The sequence below is a fragment of the Herpailurus yagouaroundi genome, unplaced genomic scaffold (assembly GCF_014898765.1).
Source record: "Herpailurus yagouaroundi ecotype Mexico unplaced genomic scaffold, PumYag 163, whole genome shotgun sequence".
Taxonomy (NCBI): domain Eukaryota; kingdom Metazoa; phylum Chordata; class Mammalia; order Carnivora; family Felidae; genus Herpailurus; species Herpailurus yagouaroundi.
Genome location: NW_024412404.1, coordinates 13,338,039 through 13,353,138, shown reverse-complemented (window position 1 = coordinate 13,353,138; position 15,100 = coordinate 13,338,039). Strand labels below are relative to the sequence as shown.

General features: G+C 52.4%; 1 protein-coding gene and 2 long non-coding RNA genes across 5 annotated transcripts in view; 2 read left to right on the top strand and 1 right to left on the bottom strand.

The window, feature by feature from the left end:
• LOC121036769 (uncharacterized) overlaps positions 1-3,284 on the top strand; it is a 16,499-nt gene extending 13,215 nt beyond the window's left edge. The window contains exon 3 of the long non-coding RNA XR_005793473.1: positions 3,273-3,284. This is a non-coding gene — a long non-coding RNA (uncharacterized LOC121036769). The remainder of the gene's footprint in view (positions 1-3,272) is intronic.
• DDIT4 (DNA damage inducible transcript 4) overlaps positions 1,882-15,100 on the bottom strand; it is a 14,315-nt gene continuing 1,096 nt past the window's right edge. The window contains exons 2-4 of one of the 3 annotated variants that reach the window (XM_040485329.1): positions 14,079-14,087; positions 3,552-3,786; positions 1,882-3,264 (exon numbers count right to left, since the gene is read on the bottom strand). In XM_040485329.1, coding sequence (XP_040341263.1) covers positions 2,771-3,264; positions 3,552-3,750 — 693 coding nt within the window. In that variant the 5' untranslated portion in view covers positions 3,751-3,786; positions 14,079-14,087 and the 3' untranslated portion in view covers positions 1,882-2,770. Of the gene's footprint in view, positions 3,265-3,551; positions 3,811-3,934; positions 4,081-14,078; positions 14,088-15,100 lie in introns of those variants that run through there. The other 2 variants (XM_040485328.1, XM_040485327.1) reach the window with 2 other exon arrangements.
• The window catches only part of LOC121036768 (uncharacterized), a 34,247-nt gene continuing 23,581 nt past the window's right edge, over positions 4,435-15,100 (top strand). The window contains exons 1-2 of the long non-coding RNA XR_005793472.1: positions 4,435-7,427; positions 9,287-9,382. This is a non-coding gene — a long non-coding RNA (uncharacterized LOC121036768). The remainder of the gene's footprint in view (positions 7,428-9,286; positions 9,383-15,100) is intronic.

Sequence of the window (15,100 nt, the reverse complement as noted above, 5' to 3'; positions counted from 1 at the left end):
GGGCATTTGCAAGCCCTATGATGAGGAAAGCCAGTCTGGCTTCAGGGAGATGGCGACTCAGCTGTACTTTCTTGGGAGTCCAGGCCTCAGTCTGACCAACTAAGAAGAGGGGCCCCTGGGTGGCTCAGTCTGTTAAGCATCCAACTTTGGCTCAGGTCATGATCTCACAGTCTGTGGGTTCGAGCCCCGTGTTGGGCTCTGTGCTGACAGCTCAGAGCCTGGAGCCTGCTTCACATCTCCCTCTCTCTCTGCCCCTCCCCCGCTTGCACCCTGTGTCTTTCTCAAAAAATAAATAAACATTAAAAAAAGAAAAAGAAACGAAGAGAAGTGCGCTCGCTGCCTCCTGGTCTTGGAGAGGGGTTAATGTTTATTGTGCCATCCAGTTCTTGCCTCTAAGTACCAATAAGACTCTGTCTTGGAGCTGGGCATGGTTGTTTTCTTTGTTCTTCCTTTGTGGCAAGGGATACACAGCTGTGAGCATTGGCGCTGCTCTTAATTCCCCGGAAAGTGAGCCCAGACACCATCCAAAGGCTGAGCACCGTACACTCCCAGCTCCCACCCTGAGGGGCCGAGAGTGAACGAGGTCAGCCACGGTCAGAAGACGGTCATTCAAGGGCTGCGGCCTGTGTTTACGAGTCTGTGAAACATTACTAACCCCCATCCCACCCAGCTTTCACAGGGTGGCTATCAGGAGGATGAGCTAAGAAATTGAGGGTGAGGGTTCTCCTAAAACTGCTCTGGGCAACTTATTTGTTACCAGCGTTTTCAGATCCAGTTCTAACCCAAGTTCGTTCAGTTTGGGGAACAAGTCACCCAGCTCTACCAAAGAGATGTGAGTCTTCTCAACTATCCCAGAGTTTGAGACTCTTTGTCAGAATCACTGACGAGAATGCAGGTTCCTGGGGCCCTGCCCCAGGTGCACTCAGCCAGAATCTCCACCAGAGCCCGGGGATCTGGGTTTTAACCTGGGCCCCACACACTCAAGTGGGAAAATTACTGTTTTAACATCGGGCAAACAAGGCCTGCCTGGGACCAGGAAGAGAAACAAGGGAGATAACAGCTCTCCAAAGGCCGGTGTGGGAGGTCTGCCCACACCCGCCACCCCCGCCACGACGGTCAAGGGGAGGGAGAAGTGGGAAGGGCCTTGGCCTTCATCTGGCCCAATCCCTATTTCACTGATAAGGAAATTGGGGCCCAGAGAGGGCAATGAGTCCCAGTCACCCAAGGAATTCCCTTAGATAGGCCTGCAGTCCCCTTGCTCAGAAGGCCTCACCACCCCTCCTTTTCTGCTTCCATGTGCATGTGTGTCTGTGTGCCTTGTCCATTCTGCACCTGCCAGGGCCACACCTCCTCCCAGGAACAAGCCGTACTCCTAGGTGCCCTAGGTTCTTGGTCTAGTAAGAGGCTAGAACTAACTCCATTTCTTGGTGCTCCTGCTCCCTAGCCTCTTACATTCAGAGATCAATTTTGTGATTTTCGTGACTGCATAACAAATGGAACTGTGACTTTTTCATAGGAGGAAAAAGAAGTCTCTGGAAGTCCTTCGAGTTTCTGTAAGTGCCTTGGGCTTCTATACCCTGTACCCGGGCCTTCTAACCCAGAGCAACCAGGTGAGCTCTCCCAACTGAGCTCAGTGGGAGGTCTGACTCAACGCCTCACCTTCCAGGGCTTTCCAGCGCTTTTCCCTGGTAGCATCAGCCAGCCATGGGAGCCAGGGTTCTTGGCACAGATGGCACACAATCCACATACCTCCATTACCAGGCTGGCAGGCAGCCCCGGAAAAGGACACAGCAACACACGGGTGGACCCGAGTCTGATGAAACTTGCCTTTTACCGACAACCATCCCCCTTTTTTATTTCACAGCACGGACGAGACTCAACTGTTTTAACAAACCTTTTTTTTTATTAGAAAAGTAAAAAATATTGCATAGGTCTTAATACTTGAACATCAAGTGTATTTATGAACAGCGAGTATCTTCATGTAAACAGTTCTAGATGGAAGACCCAGATGGCACTCTTCTGGGGGAGGGGTTCCAGCCCCCCCACCCCACCCCAATCAGCCCCATCCCCTCACAGCTCAACTCCCCAGTACACATTGGGGGAGGGGAGGGAGGGGCAAATGCAGCTCCCAGGTGTATTTTTTCTTCAAGTGTCAAAGATCCCCAAGTGATCCCAACACCCACCCCTTCCTACTCTTACATTCATGCGTCTGTAAGATAGCTGCCTAGAACAGGTCAGTAGTGAAGCTCTGATCAAAACAAAAACAAAAACAAAAACCAAAGGTACAAAAACAAAGAACACATTTGGCCCCTTCAGACCATGAGATACACAAAACCGCCTCGACCTCCCCCCTCCCACCAGGGCTGCTACCAGGAGCACACAACCCCTTGCAAAGGCCAGTGCAGCCCAGCTGCTCACCTGGCTGTCACACCACTGTCGTCTTAACTGTCAGTAACGATAAAAATAATAAGGTACATGCTACATACACATCCAGCCAGAAGCCCAGTTGGCCCCTAAGCCTTTGTTTCATGCTACAGTACTGAGGGGCATAGGCCCCCAACCGGGAGCTACCTGCACACCTCAGTGAGCTTCCTAGGAAACACAATGTTCCCCCCACCTCCACCTTCCCCCCCTCAGGTGGCTGTTGTCAGTTTGCTAACGACAGGCGTCAATCCCTCAGCTCCTGCCTGCCAACCTCCACCTCAAAATCAAAAGTTGAGTGGTCTCTGGCGTGGGGGCAGGGTAGGCACCCCCCCCCCCAGGCTCAAGTTCAACACTCCTCAATGAGCAGCTGCTCCGAGCTATACAGCTTTTTCTTGATGACTCGGAAGCCCGTGCTCAGCGTCAGGGACTGGCTGAAACCGGGGACGAAGGGAGAGTTGGCAGAGCTGAACAGCCCCTGGATCTTAGGCCAGAGGCGTGAGTCCAGGCGCAGCACGAGGGTCAGCTGGAAAGTGGGCACCAGGCTGGGGTCGAGGGCCAGCTGGCCGACGCTATGGCAGCTCTTGCCTTGCTCTACGCAGACGTCCAGCAGCGCCCCCCGCAGGCCACACGGCTCGCTGTAGGCCAGGCGCAGTAGTTCCTTGCCCACCTGGCTCACCAGCTGGCTGGGCATCAGCAGGCGCGCTGGGCGCCGTGAGCCCAGCCGCGCCTGGGACAGGCTCTCCTGCAGCAGCTGCATCAGGTTGGCACACAAGTGCTCATCCTCAGGGTCGCTGAGCAGCTCGAAGTCGGGCAGGGACACCCCATCCAGGTATGCCGAGTCTGGTAAGGGAGAGCACACAAGAGAGGGATATAAGAACAGCTCCAAAGGCGGGGGGGGCGGGGGGGTGCTCTTGCGTTAAGAAACCAACACTCCTTCCCACTCTGTGCCTCAGCTTCTGCCCCACACTTGTACCCTATACTACAATCTCCGTCCTCCATCCCGCCACCCCTCCGCAATCAGGGTTCTGATAGGATAGGAAGACAAGGCGGCGTTGACCCCTTCCAGAGCGGTGCTTTTTCACCTCCAGGGCCCCGTGAGTCGCGTCCAGTCTCCGCCCACGGCTTACCTTCCTCCGGCCCAAAGCCACTGTTGCTGCTGTCCAGGGACTCGCAGTCCGAGCTCTCCAGGCTCGCGCAGCGACCAAGACCCTCTTCTCGGGCCGCCGACCCCCAGGCTGAGCGCGGCGGCTGATCTGGGGTGTGAGTTCGGGACAAGGACGACGAAGAGGAGGAGGACGATGAGAAGCGATCCCAAAGGCTAGGCATGATGAGGACGGACGCCAGGACGTTTGCAGTTGAGCTCTGGATGCGGGAACGCAGAAAACGCTGTAAGACAGGAGGCGCACGGACCCGGCGTCAGTCTGGGGGCCGGACCAGACTGAGAGCGCTCGGACCCGCAGGATTGAGGCCTCCCCACGCAGGAATCAGTACATACTGAAAGGACACTTACCAGCTAGCTCGGTCGGCGAGAACTGCTAGGACAAGTGCGTACTGCCGCTTGAATGGGTGCGCGAACTGGTATCAACCCCCGCGCACTGCCCAGACCTGTCCCTTCTACCCACCCGCACCTCCCCCTTGGCCTGCCGCGGTCCCTAGCACCAGCACCGAGAGGCCTATAAGGACTAGAGCGGAGAGGCCACGCCTCCTCAGCGCCTCAGCCCAATCCAGATCCGGGAGTGTGGCCCCCCTCGGCCAATGGGCTCCGGGCGCACGTTCGCAACGTTCTCTCCTGCCCGGTGACAGAGGTCTGGCCCCGCCCCCGCTGAGCCCCAGAACGCTCCCAGCCGAACCCCGCGCCGCGGCCACGCCCCCTTTCTGGAAGGGATCCGCGGCGGCTGCAGCTGCCAAGGTCCCCGAGGGCGCTCGCGGCAGGGGAGGATCAAGGAACGACTTGTTTATTATAGGGTCCTGTTGCTGGGGGAGGGGGTAGCCGTGACCGCGCGGGGGGAAAGGCAGGGGAACTTGAGGGGGCGGCGGGCCGGGAAAACGGTTGCCCCCAGCGTCTGGGAACCTGAGACTACAGGCACAAGTAAGCGCTCGGGTGGATGCCTGTGGGACGGCGGCGCGGGGAGCAGACGTTAACCCGGCCGGACCTCGCGCACAAAGCCCACGCTAACCCGGCCTTGCATAGGGTCGGAATATGGGGTTGGGGTCCAGGCAGGGCTGGTCCCAGCACCGAGCTCTCTTGCAGCGCCACCAGTTTGTTAACTCTACAGCCCCAGGGGGTGGGTTAATGGGGGAGGTCCATGCCCCCCCCCCCCATATGATCCTCGTCCGCTAGATCGTGTCCGCTCCCACCCCCAACTGCTTCCAAGGAGAGAGTTTGGCGAGGGTGGCTAGAAGAGGTTTGTTGGGCTCGGGTTCCTAGCGCCTGGTCTTGGGTCTGAGAACGGGGACTCAAATTCGATGAACACAAGGGCCCTCCGCGGGCCCTACAAACCGACAGCGGTTCGGTGGCGTCTCCCCCGCCCTCTGTACCCGAGAGTCCTCGGGCGTCTGCCGGGTCCTAGCGCCCCTCCTTCCAAGGCGCTTTGTGTAAAAGAACCAGAGAGTTGCATCAGGACCAAGGACTAGATCTCCGGAAAAGTCCGGGAGTGCAATGGCCATCCCCTGTTTCGTCATTCAGGCGGGGCCACAGGATATCTGGCTTGATGGCAGTGCTCGGGGACGAATAATGATTGCTGAGGGTGGGAGGAGGTTCGGACGGACTCGACCTTTACGTCTTTAAAGGCTTATCAATCTGGGACACCGGGATCCCGATAGAAGAGGGAACCAAATTTACAGCAGACGCTCCCACTCCGGGAGCCTAACCAGATCCGACTGGCAGGCCTCGCCTCGGGGGCGGGCTTGCGCGTGACAGATGACACTTGCTGGAGGTCGGGCCCCTGCCATCCCCACCCCCACCTAATTAAAAAAAAAAAAAAAAAAAAAAAAAAAAAAGGCTGACCCGTGGGCCTTTCGGGCAAACCGTGACTCGAACCAGAAAGGACCGGAATTGAGGCCCTGCACCGCCCCCCTCCCCCATTTTCCAGATGGAGGAACCAATTATGGAGACAAATTTATGGATAAAAAATAAATTAGGGGGAGTCAGATTAGGAGATAGCGTTAAGATTGCCGCGCAACAGAATAGTCTTTTGGCCGCTGGGGCGATTAAGGCCTGAACACTGGCCCTTTCTTCCTGTCCTCCGAGTTCCAGTCACTTACTGGGAGCCTTAAAGACACCAGGGTCAGGGGGGTTAGGGGAAGTGCTTGGAGGGCTGGTGGTGGTAGATGACATTCTCTTGAAATCACAGTTTACTGAGGTGGTGTGACCCGTATGGATGTGGCCTTGTCGCCAGGACAGAAGGTTAGGGAATGAATCCATCAGAGTACTATTCCCTCTTCCCACCAGACAGACTGGGTTGGGGACACCTGAGACAGAAGGAGATAGTTTGGGGATGTTTTTCTTTTTCATCTCTCTCTCTCTCTCTCCCTCTCTTTGTGGCAGGAAAAAAAGGAAATATTTCAGAAAAAAATGTGGAACACTAAGAAAAAGAGAGGTTTTCAAAAAAGTGGATATTCATAAGCAAAAGAATCCAGAGACCGTGTGGAGAGCTCAGTTCACCAGAAACCATTCATATTCAATATGGTATTTGTGTGGTGCATTTGAGTGTTTGTGTGTGTGTTGAATATGTGCAGTGTGTCTGCAGTGTAGGGTTTGCGCTTTGTATGTATTTTGTGTGTATGTGTGTGGAATATCTGTGGTGTGAGTGCGCTGTATGTGTAGATCTTAGTGGGTGTTGGTTATGGTGTGGTGTATGTGAACTGTGTGTGTGGTATATATGAATTGTGAATGTGGTTTATATGTGGAGTATATGCAGCGTAAGTGTGGGCTGTGCAGTGTGTGTATGTGTTATTTGTGTGGCAGCGAAACATGGTCATGAAACAGTGTGCTAAGCACATTTTATCATTCACTGTCTCACTCTGTTATTGCCAAGTTTTTCCCAAATGGGAAGGCCTGTGTTAATGGGCACTGAGTAATTTTGTTTCTTTTCAAAAGAAATCCACTAATGTTGTTGCCTCATTGTGTTTTCTAAAAATATGGAAAAAAGGACCAGCAGTCTTAGCCCTGGACATCTCTCCCAGAGCAGAAGGGGTGGGCTGCAGAATAAACAATCACCTACAAGGAGGACTGGGGGCCAGGGAGGCTCCAAACGGACTTTCCTCACTGACCCCCTTCTCCCCTGTGAAGGAGGGGTCAAAGCCCCATACCATTGTCTTCCAGGAGAACCTTTGGACCTGGAAGAGGAATTTCTTAACTGTTAGCCCCTCTGTGGAGTCAGGGTAAAGGGCGTTGATCCATCGTGTGAGGGGAAGGGAAGGGTAGGATCCCTTCCATCTGGCTGGGGCTGCAAAGACTTCATTACCACCCCACTTACCCCTCCCACTATTGAAGCAGATGGGGGTGTGGGAAACACCTAAAATGTGTAACTCCTGGGGGAGGAGGAAGCTCAGTCTCCTCACCTCTAAGCCAGGCCCCCTTGGAGACCTCAGAGATCCCATAAACCCTGCATTTGGTGTGCTTCTCTCTCCCTACTACTCCCCTTGGGCCTAAGCTGGCTGCAGGTCAGACTTGCCTGGACATGCCCCTGCCTGAAGCTTTGGAGACCCAGCTCTGGCATCCCTGCAGCCAAGAAGCCTTCCCCAGCACACCCACCCCCACCCTCCCATCCCTTAGGTGCCCCTCCTCATGTCATCCTTATACCTGTGTATATCTCTTGTTAATAATTGTTTCCACTTAGTCTTCTTATTGGACTATGAGCTTCTTGAGGATGGTGTTCTACTCTCCTTAACCTCCAGTGGACAGCACATAGTAAAGGCTCAGTGAACATTCCTTGGATGAACAGATGAATGGATGGATGGATGGATGGATGGATGGATAGATGGATGGATAAAGCAAGAAGGTGAATTTTCCCAAAATTGTAGACCTACATCTGGATTCCCAAGACCAAGGTGGGCCTTTGGGGTGGACCTTCAGAAGACCTGGATGCTACGTTTCTATCCTTCTTCTGACAAGTGCTGCCCAAAGTCTTGGATATATCTGAACCTTTTCCTCCTTTCTCAGCTCAGGTCTGGGAGTGGGGCTTCTAAGGCCCCAATTTAGTTCTCCAATTCGAAGATAGCATACAACCCAAGGAAGCTGGGGAGAGAGGGGACATTGTGTAGAGGGCTGATGTGGGGAATCTTTTCAAGCAATTAGTACTTTGCCTTCAAGTGCTTCAAAATACTTAAAAAAATCTTTTGACATAAAATTCATATACACGTTCACAATTTTTTTAATTTTTATTTTTGAGACAGAGAGAGAGAGAGAGAGAGAGAGAGCGCAAAGGGGATGAGGGGCAGAGAGAGAGGGAGATCCAGAATCTAAAGCAGGCTCCAGGCTCTGAGCTGTCAGCACAGAGCCTCACAGGGGGCTCGAACTCATGAACTGCAAGATCATGACCTGGGCCAACGTTGGAAGCTTAACTGACTGAGCCACCCAGGTGCCCCACGATGAACAATTTTAAAGTGAACGATTCAGTGGCGTTTAATTCATTTCCAATGTTGTGCAACCACTATCTCTAATTCCAAAACATCTTTATTACTTCAAAGGAGACCCCAGATCCAAGCGCTGGGTCACTCTCGTCAAAATCCTTTTGAAGTTTATATTCCCTTGTTGGAATAGGGTTGCTCCTTTGCCCAACTCCAGAGGGCATCCTTCGCTTTTGAGTCTGTGCATTTACATATGTCTTCTAGGGAATTGTGCTCTAGGGAGCACGGGTCACATAGACGTAATGTGCAACATGGACATCCAGACAACCACGGGGAGACTGGCTGAACTCTGAGCAGGAGTGGCCTAGTGTCACGTCCTGGGTCCTGAGTGACTCAGGCCTCTGGAGCTGGTAATGTCCCAGTCACTGTGGCCAGAGCCCTGACCACACAGACACTGCCTCTTCCCGGGCCCTGCTCTATTCCCGTGGGACCTGCCACAGCCTGTAATTGAAAGTCAATGAGCACTCACTCCTGGCCTCCTGCCTCTCCCGGTTCAGGCGGTTTTTGTCCAGCGCACCGATTCCCAGGGCCTCAGTCTGGCAAGTCGCCCGAGTCAAGTTTGGGAAGTTAAACCAGATCTTGGGGTGGGAACCCTAGAAGTCAGGATGGGAACCCCTGAAGGCCAGCCAGCTTGCCTGCAAGGCTCAGCTTGGGCACCTTCGCAGTTCTTCGGAAACATCTCATTGAGGGTAGTGGAGGTGGCGGGAGGAGCCAGTGGGTCAGGGCGGTGGGGAGAAGGTGGAGGGGTGTGGTAGGAGGTGGGGACAGTGGAGCCAGCAAAAGTGTTCCCAGGACTTCTGCGGCTTTTTTTCTTGAAAAACAACAAACAACCTTGTCAAAATCAGCAGCGCTGTAAGTGCACCCGGTTTATTAGGAGGGTTGTGAAAAGCTATTGACAGCCCAGGGCTTCAGGTAGGATTTTGATTGCACTGTTGGAAGAAGCACTAAAAACTCAGTGGGGAGTCTTTTTGCAAATGAAATTACTTTTTGAAATGGAAATACTAACAATACAATGTATTGTATAGGCTTAAAAAGAATAGGTCTTAAAAACTACCATCTATACCCTGAGGAACGAAAACAGTGCCATTCTACAGATGAGGAAATTGAGGCCCAGAGTGAGTCCAGGAATCCTTTCAACCAATGGCTTTCAAGCCCAACTGATAATTAGAATCATCTGGGGAGCTTGTTACCGTAGATTCTCATCTCTCCACCCCCTATTTTAATTTGGTAGGTCTGTGCGGGGCCCTTTCGTACAACAGCCCCCTAGGCGATCCTGACGTTCCGCTCCATTTTAGTTGGAATGTCTGCTGACCTCTCAGAAAGAAAGGTAGGTCCTCAAAGAAATGCTGGATTGGCTCCCCAGCCTATGAAAGGGCCTGCCTGTGGGTTGGGGTGGGTTAGGGGCAGGTGACGTGGCGTGCAGTTGTGAAGACTGGGCCCACACAGGGTCATGGTGAGCTCACAGCCAGCTAGTTCTTCTGGGCCCCTAGGTTTCACAAGTCATTTCCTTCAGGAACAGGGCAAGGGCAGGGGGAACCCCACAAAGGACCGGCTCAATAAACCACCATGTCAAAGGATGGGGTTTTTGAGAGCTAGTGGGATAGCCTAGCGGAGGATCCTGACAGACCTCCCTTTACCCCAGCAGTGGTGAGAGGCACAGAGGCTTACCAGACTTCCACTGCTCCCCGCCTTGTTTCCCACATAGCCAGAGGGGTCATGGGGTCCTAGGGGACGCAGCCAGACTCCAGGACACCGGCTTTTTTCTAACTAATCCACCAGGATGCCTCTCAGGAAGGAATCCCATATGTTCCAGGGCGAGCTTTCAGCCAGCTTCCCAGGATCCCTCTCCCACTTGGGCTTCTGAACCCTTATGCGGAAAGAAAACAAAGAGGAGGGAAGGCCAGAGGCCTAGGCTAAATGTCCCTTGATTTCTGGCCTTGTGAGGGGACAGGAATAACCTAACCTGAATTCAGGTTATGTAGCCACTGTGCTGTGGCCTGAAGCAGCCTCTTGGAAGCATGACATGTCTTTGAATTCCAGTATTTTTTTTTTTTTTTTTTACAAATAATGCAATCTTGCATTCTCTTTTTACATGTTATCTGTAATTTGTGTTAATTTTAGTAGCAAACTTTTATTTATTTTAATTTTCTTTTAACATTTATTTATTTTTGAGAGACACAGAGCATGAGCGGGAAGGGGCAGAGAGAGAGAAGGAGACAGAATCTGAAGCAGGCTGCAGGCTCTGAGCAAGCTGTCAGCACAGACCCTGATGTGGGGCTCGAACCCACAAACTGTGAGATCATGACCTGAGCCAAAGTCGGATGCTCAACCGACTGAGCCACCCAGGAGCCCCACTTTTACTTATTTTTTAAGTAACCTCAGCATGGGGCTCGAACTCATGACCCGGAGATCAAGAGTCACATGTATGCTTTACCAACTGAGCCAGCCAGGTGCCCCTAGTAGCAAACTTTTAAATCATCAGTTAATATTACTTAATTTCTCCCTTCCCCTCCCAAAACAAACAAACAAACAACCGAGTAAAACCTTTTTTAAAAAAAAAAATTTTTTTTTTTTACATGTATTTATTATTGAGAGACAGAGCTAGACAGAGCATGAGCATGGGAGGGGCAGAAAGAGAAGGAGACAGAATTTGAAGAAGGCTTCAGGCTCTGAGCTGTCAGCACAGAGCCCTATGCAGGGCTTGAACCCACCAACTGTGAGGTCATGACCAGAGCCGAAGTTGGACGCCCAACCGACTGAGCCACCCAGGCGCCGCCCCACCCTGCCCCCCGCCGGTAAAACCTTTTAATAAAAAAAAGACACTGCGATTATCCTGTGGTTTCATGTAGTGTTGGGATTTTCATACCCCAGTTTTGAAAACCCAGAACTAGAGCGTCTCAAAGGCCTCTTTAACTTCCACAAGGATCGTAGTGAAGGAAAAATCACGAGTTCCCTGGAGCTGCTTTTCTAAAACTCCCAGGCCTGGCCTGTAGGGGGGTGGACCATCTGGAAGATATCTGCCCAGGAAGGTAGAAACAGGCGGTCCAGGCCCAGCCCTTACAGTTTTCTTGCCTTTTGAGGGTTTCCAATTGCCATATATCAAAAGGGAAGGAGGGGTCAGAGTGGGTTTGTTCTTCAAGGTGGGGGGTGGGTGGGGGTGGGGGTGACAAGAAAGATCTGAGCTGCCACAATGGGGACAGCCTGAATCCAGGCTCACAGCTTGCCTGGACTGTAAAATGAGCTCACTAATTTTGCTTTTTGAGAAACAAGACACCAGGAGGGCTGTCTAGCCTCTGGGTACCCCAATGGGTACCCCAAGGGGTTGAGGTGAATGGGGCTGGATTAGAATGCTCAGCAGAGAGGTCCAGTTGACCCTCTCTCACTGTCAGAATCTTTCTGTCAGTGGAATGACAGAAAGTCTTTGAATGTTAGGGCCCGAGGGCCCTGGAAGAGTACCTCTTCCAGCCTTCCCACCTGCCCACTTTATGTACAAGGAACCGAGCTGGAGGGTGAGTAGGCCTAAGTGTTGCCTGAGATCTCCCACTCTCCTCATTCAGTCTTTAGGAACTTTCTTTTCTCAGGCTTGCACCACTTCCTCACCCCCCTGCCAAGCCTGTCTGTAATTTCACTCAGAAGTGTGTTTTTAGTAGCCAAAGGTTTGGGAAACACAGGTCTATGCGAAAGGCAGCTGCCCAGGGTCTACTAGGCTTTTTTCTGAAATTCCTTGGCTGGCAGGTGATTGGGAACTGCCAGTTCTACCTGGCAACTTTGCCACGTGCTCACAAAGATCTGTGACCTTTCTGGAGCTCTTTGTGCTGTTAAGAGCACATCCATGTTCTAAAGTATTTTCATAACGCCATCAATAAAAATAACTAATATTGTATAGTGTACTGGTGCCTCACCAGTGTCCTTTTACAGGTAAGAAAACAGGTTCAGATAGGCGCAGTGACTTGCCTAAGGTCATACAGTCATTCAGGTTGGAGCCATGACTCTAGATCTTGGCTCGTTTCCTTAATGCCACCCCACCCCACCCCACTGACAGGCTTAGTTGTGAGCCAAAGGGGACCGTATGGCTGGAAATGGGGGCCACTGCGTGTTGGAGAGTGGTGGTATAGAAGAGGTAGAGTGAACACCGGGAATTGCTATGTTGTTGTTAACAAAAAAACTTTCTCTCCTGGGTTGGTCCTTGTGTTATCTAATAGGGTTCTGCCTCCCCCTGCAGAATTCAGCAGGGCCCGGCAGTGCTGACTCAATAACAAAGCAGACTGCCACCCAACGGGTTTCTCTTTGGCTAGACACCCTCAGACCCAGAAGTGACAGTCCACCACATACCCCCCTCCAGGTATCCTTCCTGATGGCTCTGGCCCCCTCTAGGAAGGCCAATCTGGGAAGTGGTGCACCAAAAGTGGGCTCTTTCCCTCCCCACAGCGTCCCTTTTGTAACCCACAAAGGACTGGCTTTGGCACAGGAATCCAGGAGCCAGTGCTGAATCTTTTTGTGCTTAAAAAACAAACGCAGAGAAACACAAAAAATTCTAGATCTTCAGATTCTGCTCTGGGAAGAGGTGCACACAAGAGCTGAACCGACTTCCCCAGATATCTATAGCAGCGGTCTGCAGTGGGGCCAGCCCGGATGGGGGAAGGGAAGAACCCCCTGCTCTCCCCTCCTCCCCCCATCCCGCCGAGGTGAGCCCTCAGGGGAGCCCGGCCGTGGAGGTGACAGATGCAGAGCAGCTGAATGGGGGGCAGGGAGGGTAGGTTTGTCTCCGCGGACCCCCTACGGGGGTAAGCCGGGACGTGACTTGGAGAACGTGCTTCTGGGGGACCGGTGGGGGAGAAGAGTGGGACTGAGAGAAAGGCGGGGCCGGCTCCGGCCCCGCCCCCCCCGTGAGGAAAGAGACTCCTCCTACCGTCCGGGGGAACGCTGTCCCGCCACAGATGCTGAGCTCAGCGTTTCGCTCAGGTCGCGGGGCTGCCGGGTGGGGGCAGGGCGAAGGGGCCGGAGCCTTTCCGTTGAGGGCAGAAGAGGGGGAAGTGGGGGAGGAGGGAGAGGCAGAGGAGGCCCTTACAACCCTGAGGCTGTAACTCTCCTCCGACCGGGTCCGCTAACAAAGCGTTCTCTGTTGGGGTAGGGGAGGCCTCCTGGGTGCACGCAAAACGTAGAGGGGCGGTGGGGGGGAGCGTCTGTGAGTCATCACCCCAAACCCTGACTTAGCCCCAAGAACCCGCGTCAGAGAGGCCAAGCCCTGTGCCCTCTGACCCCAGGATTTGTTTGATGGAGGGAGTGCAGAGAGCAGTGCCTGCCCCTGGAAGGCTGCAGGCCAGAGCCGTCCAGGCCACCTCCAGCTCGCACAGGAAGGGACTTTTATTTACGGCAACCTTGAAAAGAGCAGAGAATGATCAGCTGGGGAGGGGAAGGAAGAAAACCCTTTGTACCCACCTGGCATAAACGGTTACCCAGGCCAAACGGGTGGGTGGCTATTTTTGAGCTGACCTACATACCTATTTGCCTCTTTATCTTTTTATTATCACACATGGTTATTATGGGAGCTTTTCTTTAGCACTTGGTGCAGCTGCTGCATTTGCTGAGGGCTGCACAATGAGGCGTGTTGCCTCAATCTCCTGGAAAGTTTTAAGAGTCTCTGATCCTGGAAAGAAGGACATCAATAGGTCTTGCAGGAGCTTCCCCAAGCTGTTTCCCCAATGAACAGGATCCTAATCCTGAAGCACCAACTCCAGAGCTGGCCAGCCCTGGAGGCAAGAAATGACATTCAGATTTGACAGCAACCTTACTGGGTTTTGCTGAGGCTGGCCTAAAGCCCCCTTAGCCTCTGGGCCTCCCATTACAGCGAAAGTTGATCTTGTGGTCCTGCAGGGGGGCCCCACTCTCTGGCCGGTGAGGTTTCCCTTTACAGAAAGAGCAAGTGAGGCACAGAGATAAATTGTGGACAGAAGTAGCTAGGATTTACTGCTCCAATTCTGGAGGCAACTCTTTTTTTTTTTTTTTTTTTTTAAAGTAGAAACAGGAAGAGCCTGGCGATTTCTCTTAATATTACCTTTGTTCAACATCACTAAGGCCTCCCTCTTGAACCTTTTAATACCTCCCCATTGTCCTTAGAGCAAGTCTGTCTCCTTCCCTTGGCCTAGCGAGCCTTTAGGGCAGCCCCTTGCTATCTCTAGATTCATCTTCCTCCCACAGCCCAGGAGGGGAAAATCACATATGGGTCTAATTACCTCTGAAACGCTCTTAAATTTTCCATAAAGTACAGTACGCAGGGCTTTGTGTATACAACTTTGCACAGTAATATGTATGTAGATGCGCAAAATATATACAGCCATGTACCGTAGATCATAAAGGAGGACATCAAAGTATAAGCATATAATTTACAGTATTTTTAATCACACTAAAGAGAAACAGGTACATAGACCTGGACGTGAGACTGGCAGAGGTAACAGCAGATTTCTGTCTTGTCCTATCTGGTGACCTCTCGAGTAGAGTATGAAATCCTTGGCCTGGAAGGAGAATGAGGATACTCGCACTCCTTAAACTATTCTTTTTTGCTTGGGTTTTTCTTTCAATGCCGGTATAATTCACTTCACCCAGGTTCCCTGTGCCGTGTGGGGAGTCTTTCCTCTGTGCTGTCAAGTGTCTTCCCTTCCAGCTGGCTCCTGTCTTCACACTAATTACTCTTCCTGGATGCCTTTCTAGCTCCTTCTAGCTCTGACTGCAGGCTGGTCTCAAGTTCAGGGCCCTCCAGGAGCCCTCTTTGAACATAGGTGGGAATCTCCATGTTCCCCTGTTGGGGAGTAAGGACAGGGAGTCCAACCCAAACCTGCCTGACTTTGAAGCCCTGCTTAGTTCACAGGGCTGGGATGTGTTCCTCTCCTCACTTGACATCGTGTGTTGAAACGATCCCATCCTGGGTCTGAGGCCACATCACACTGTAAACTCCTTCATGTATTTTAAATCTTTAAACACCCACCAACACCGCCACCACCTACACACACACACACACACACACACACACACACACACACACACACAC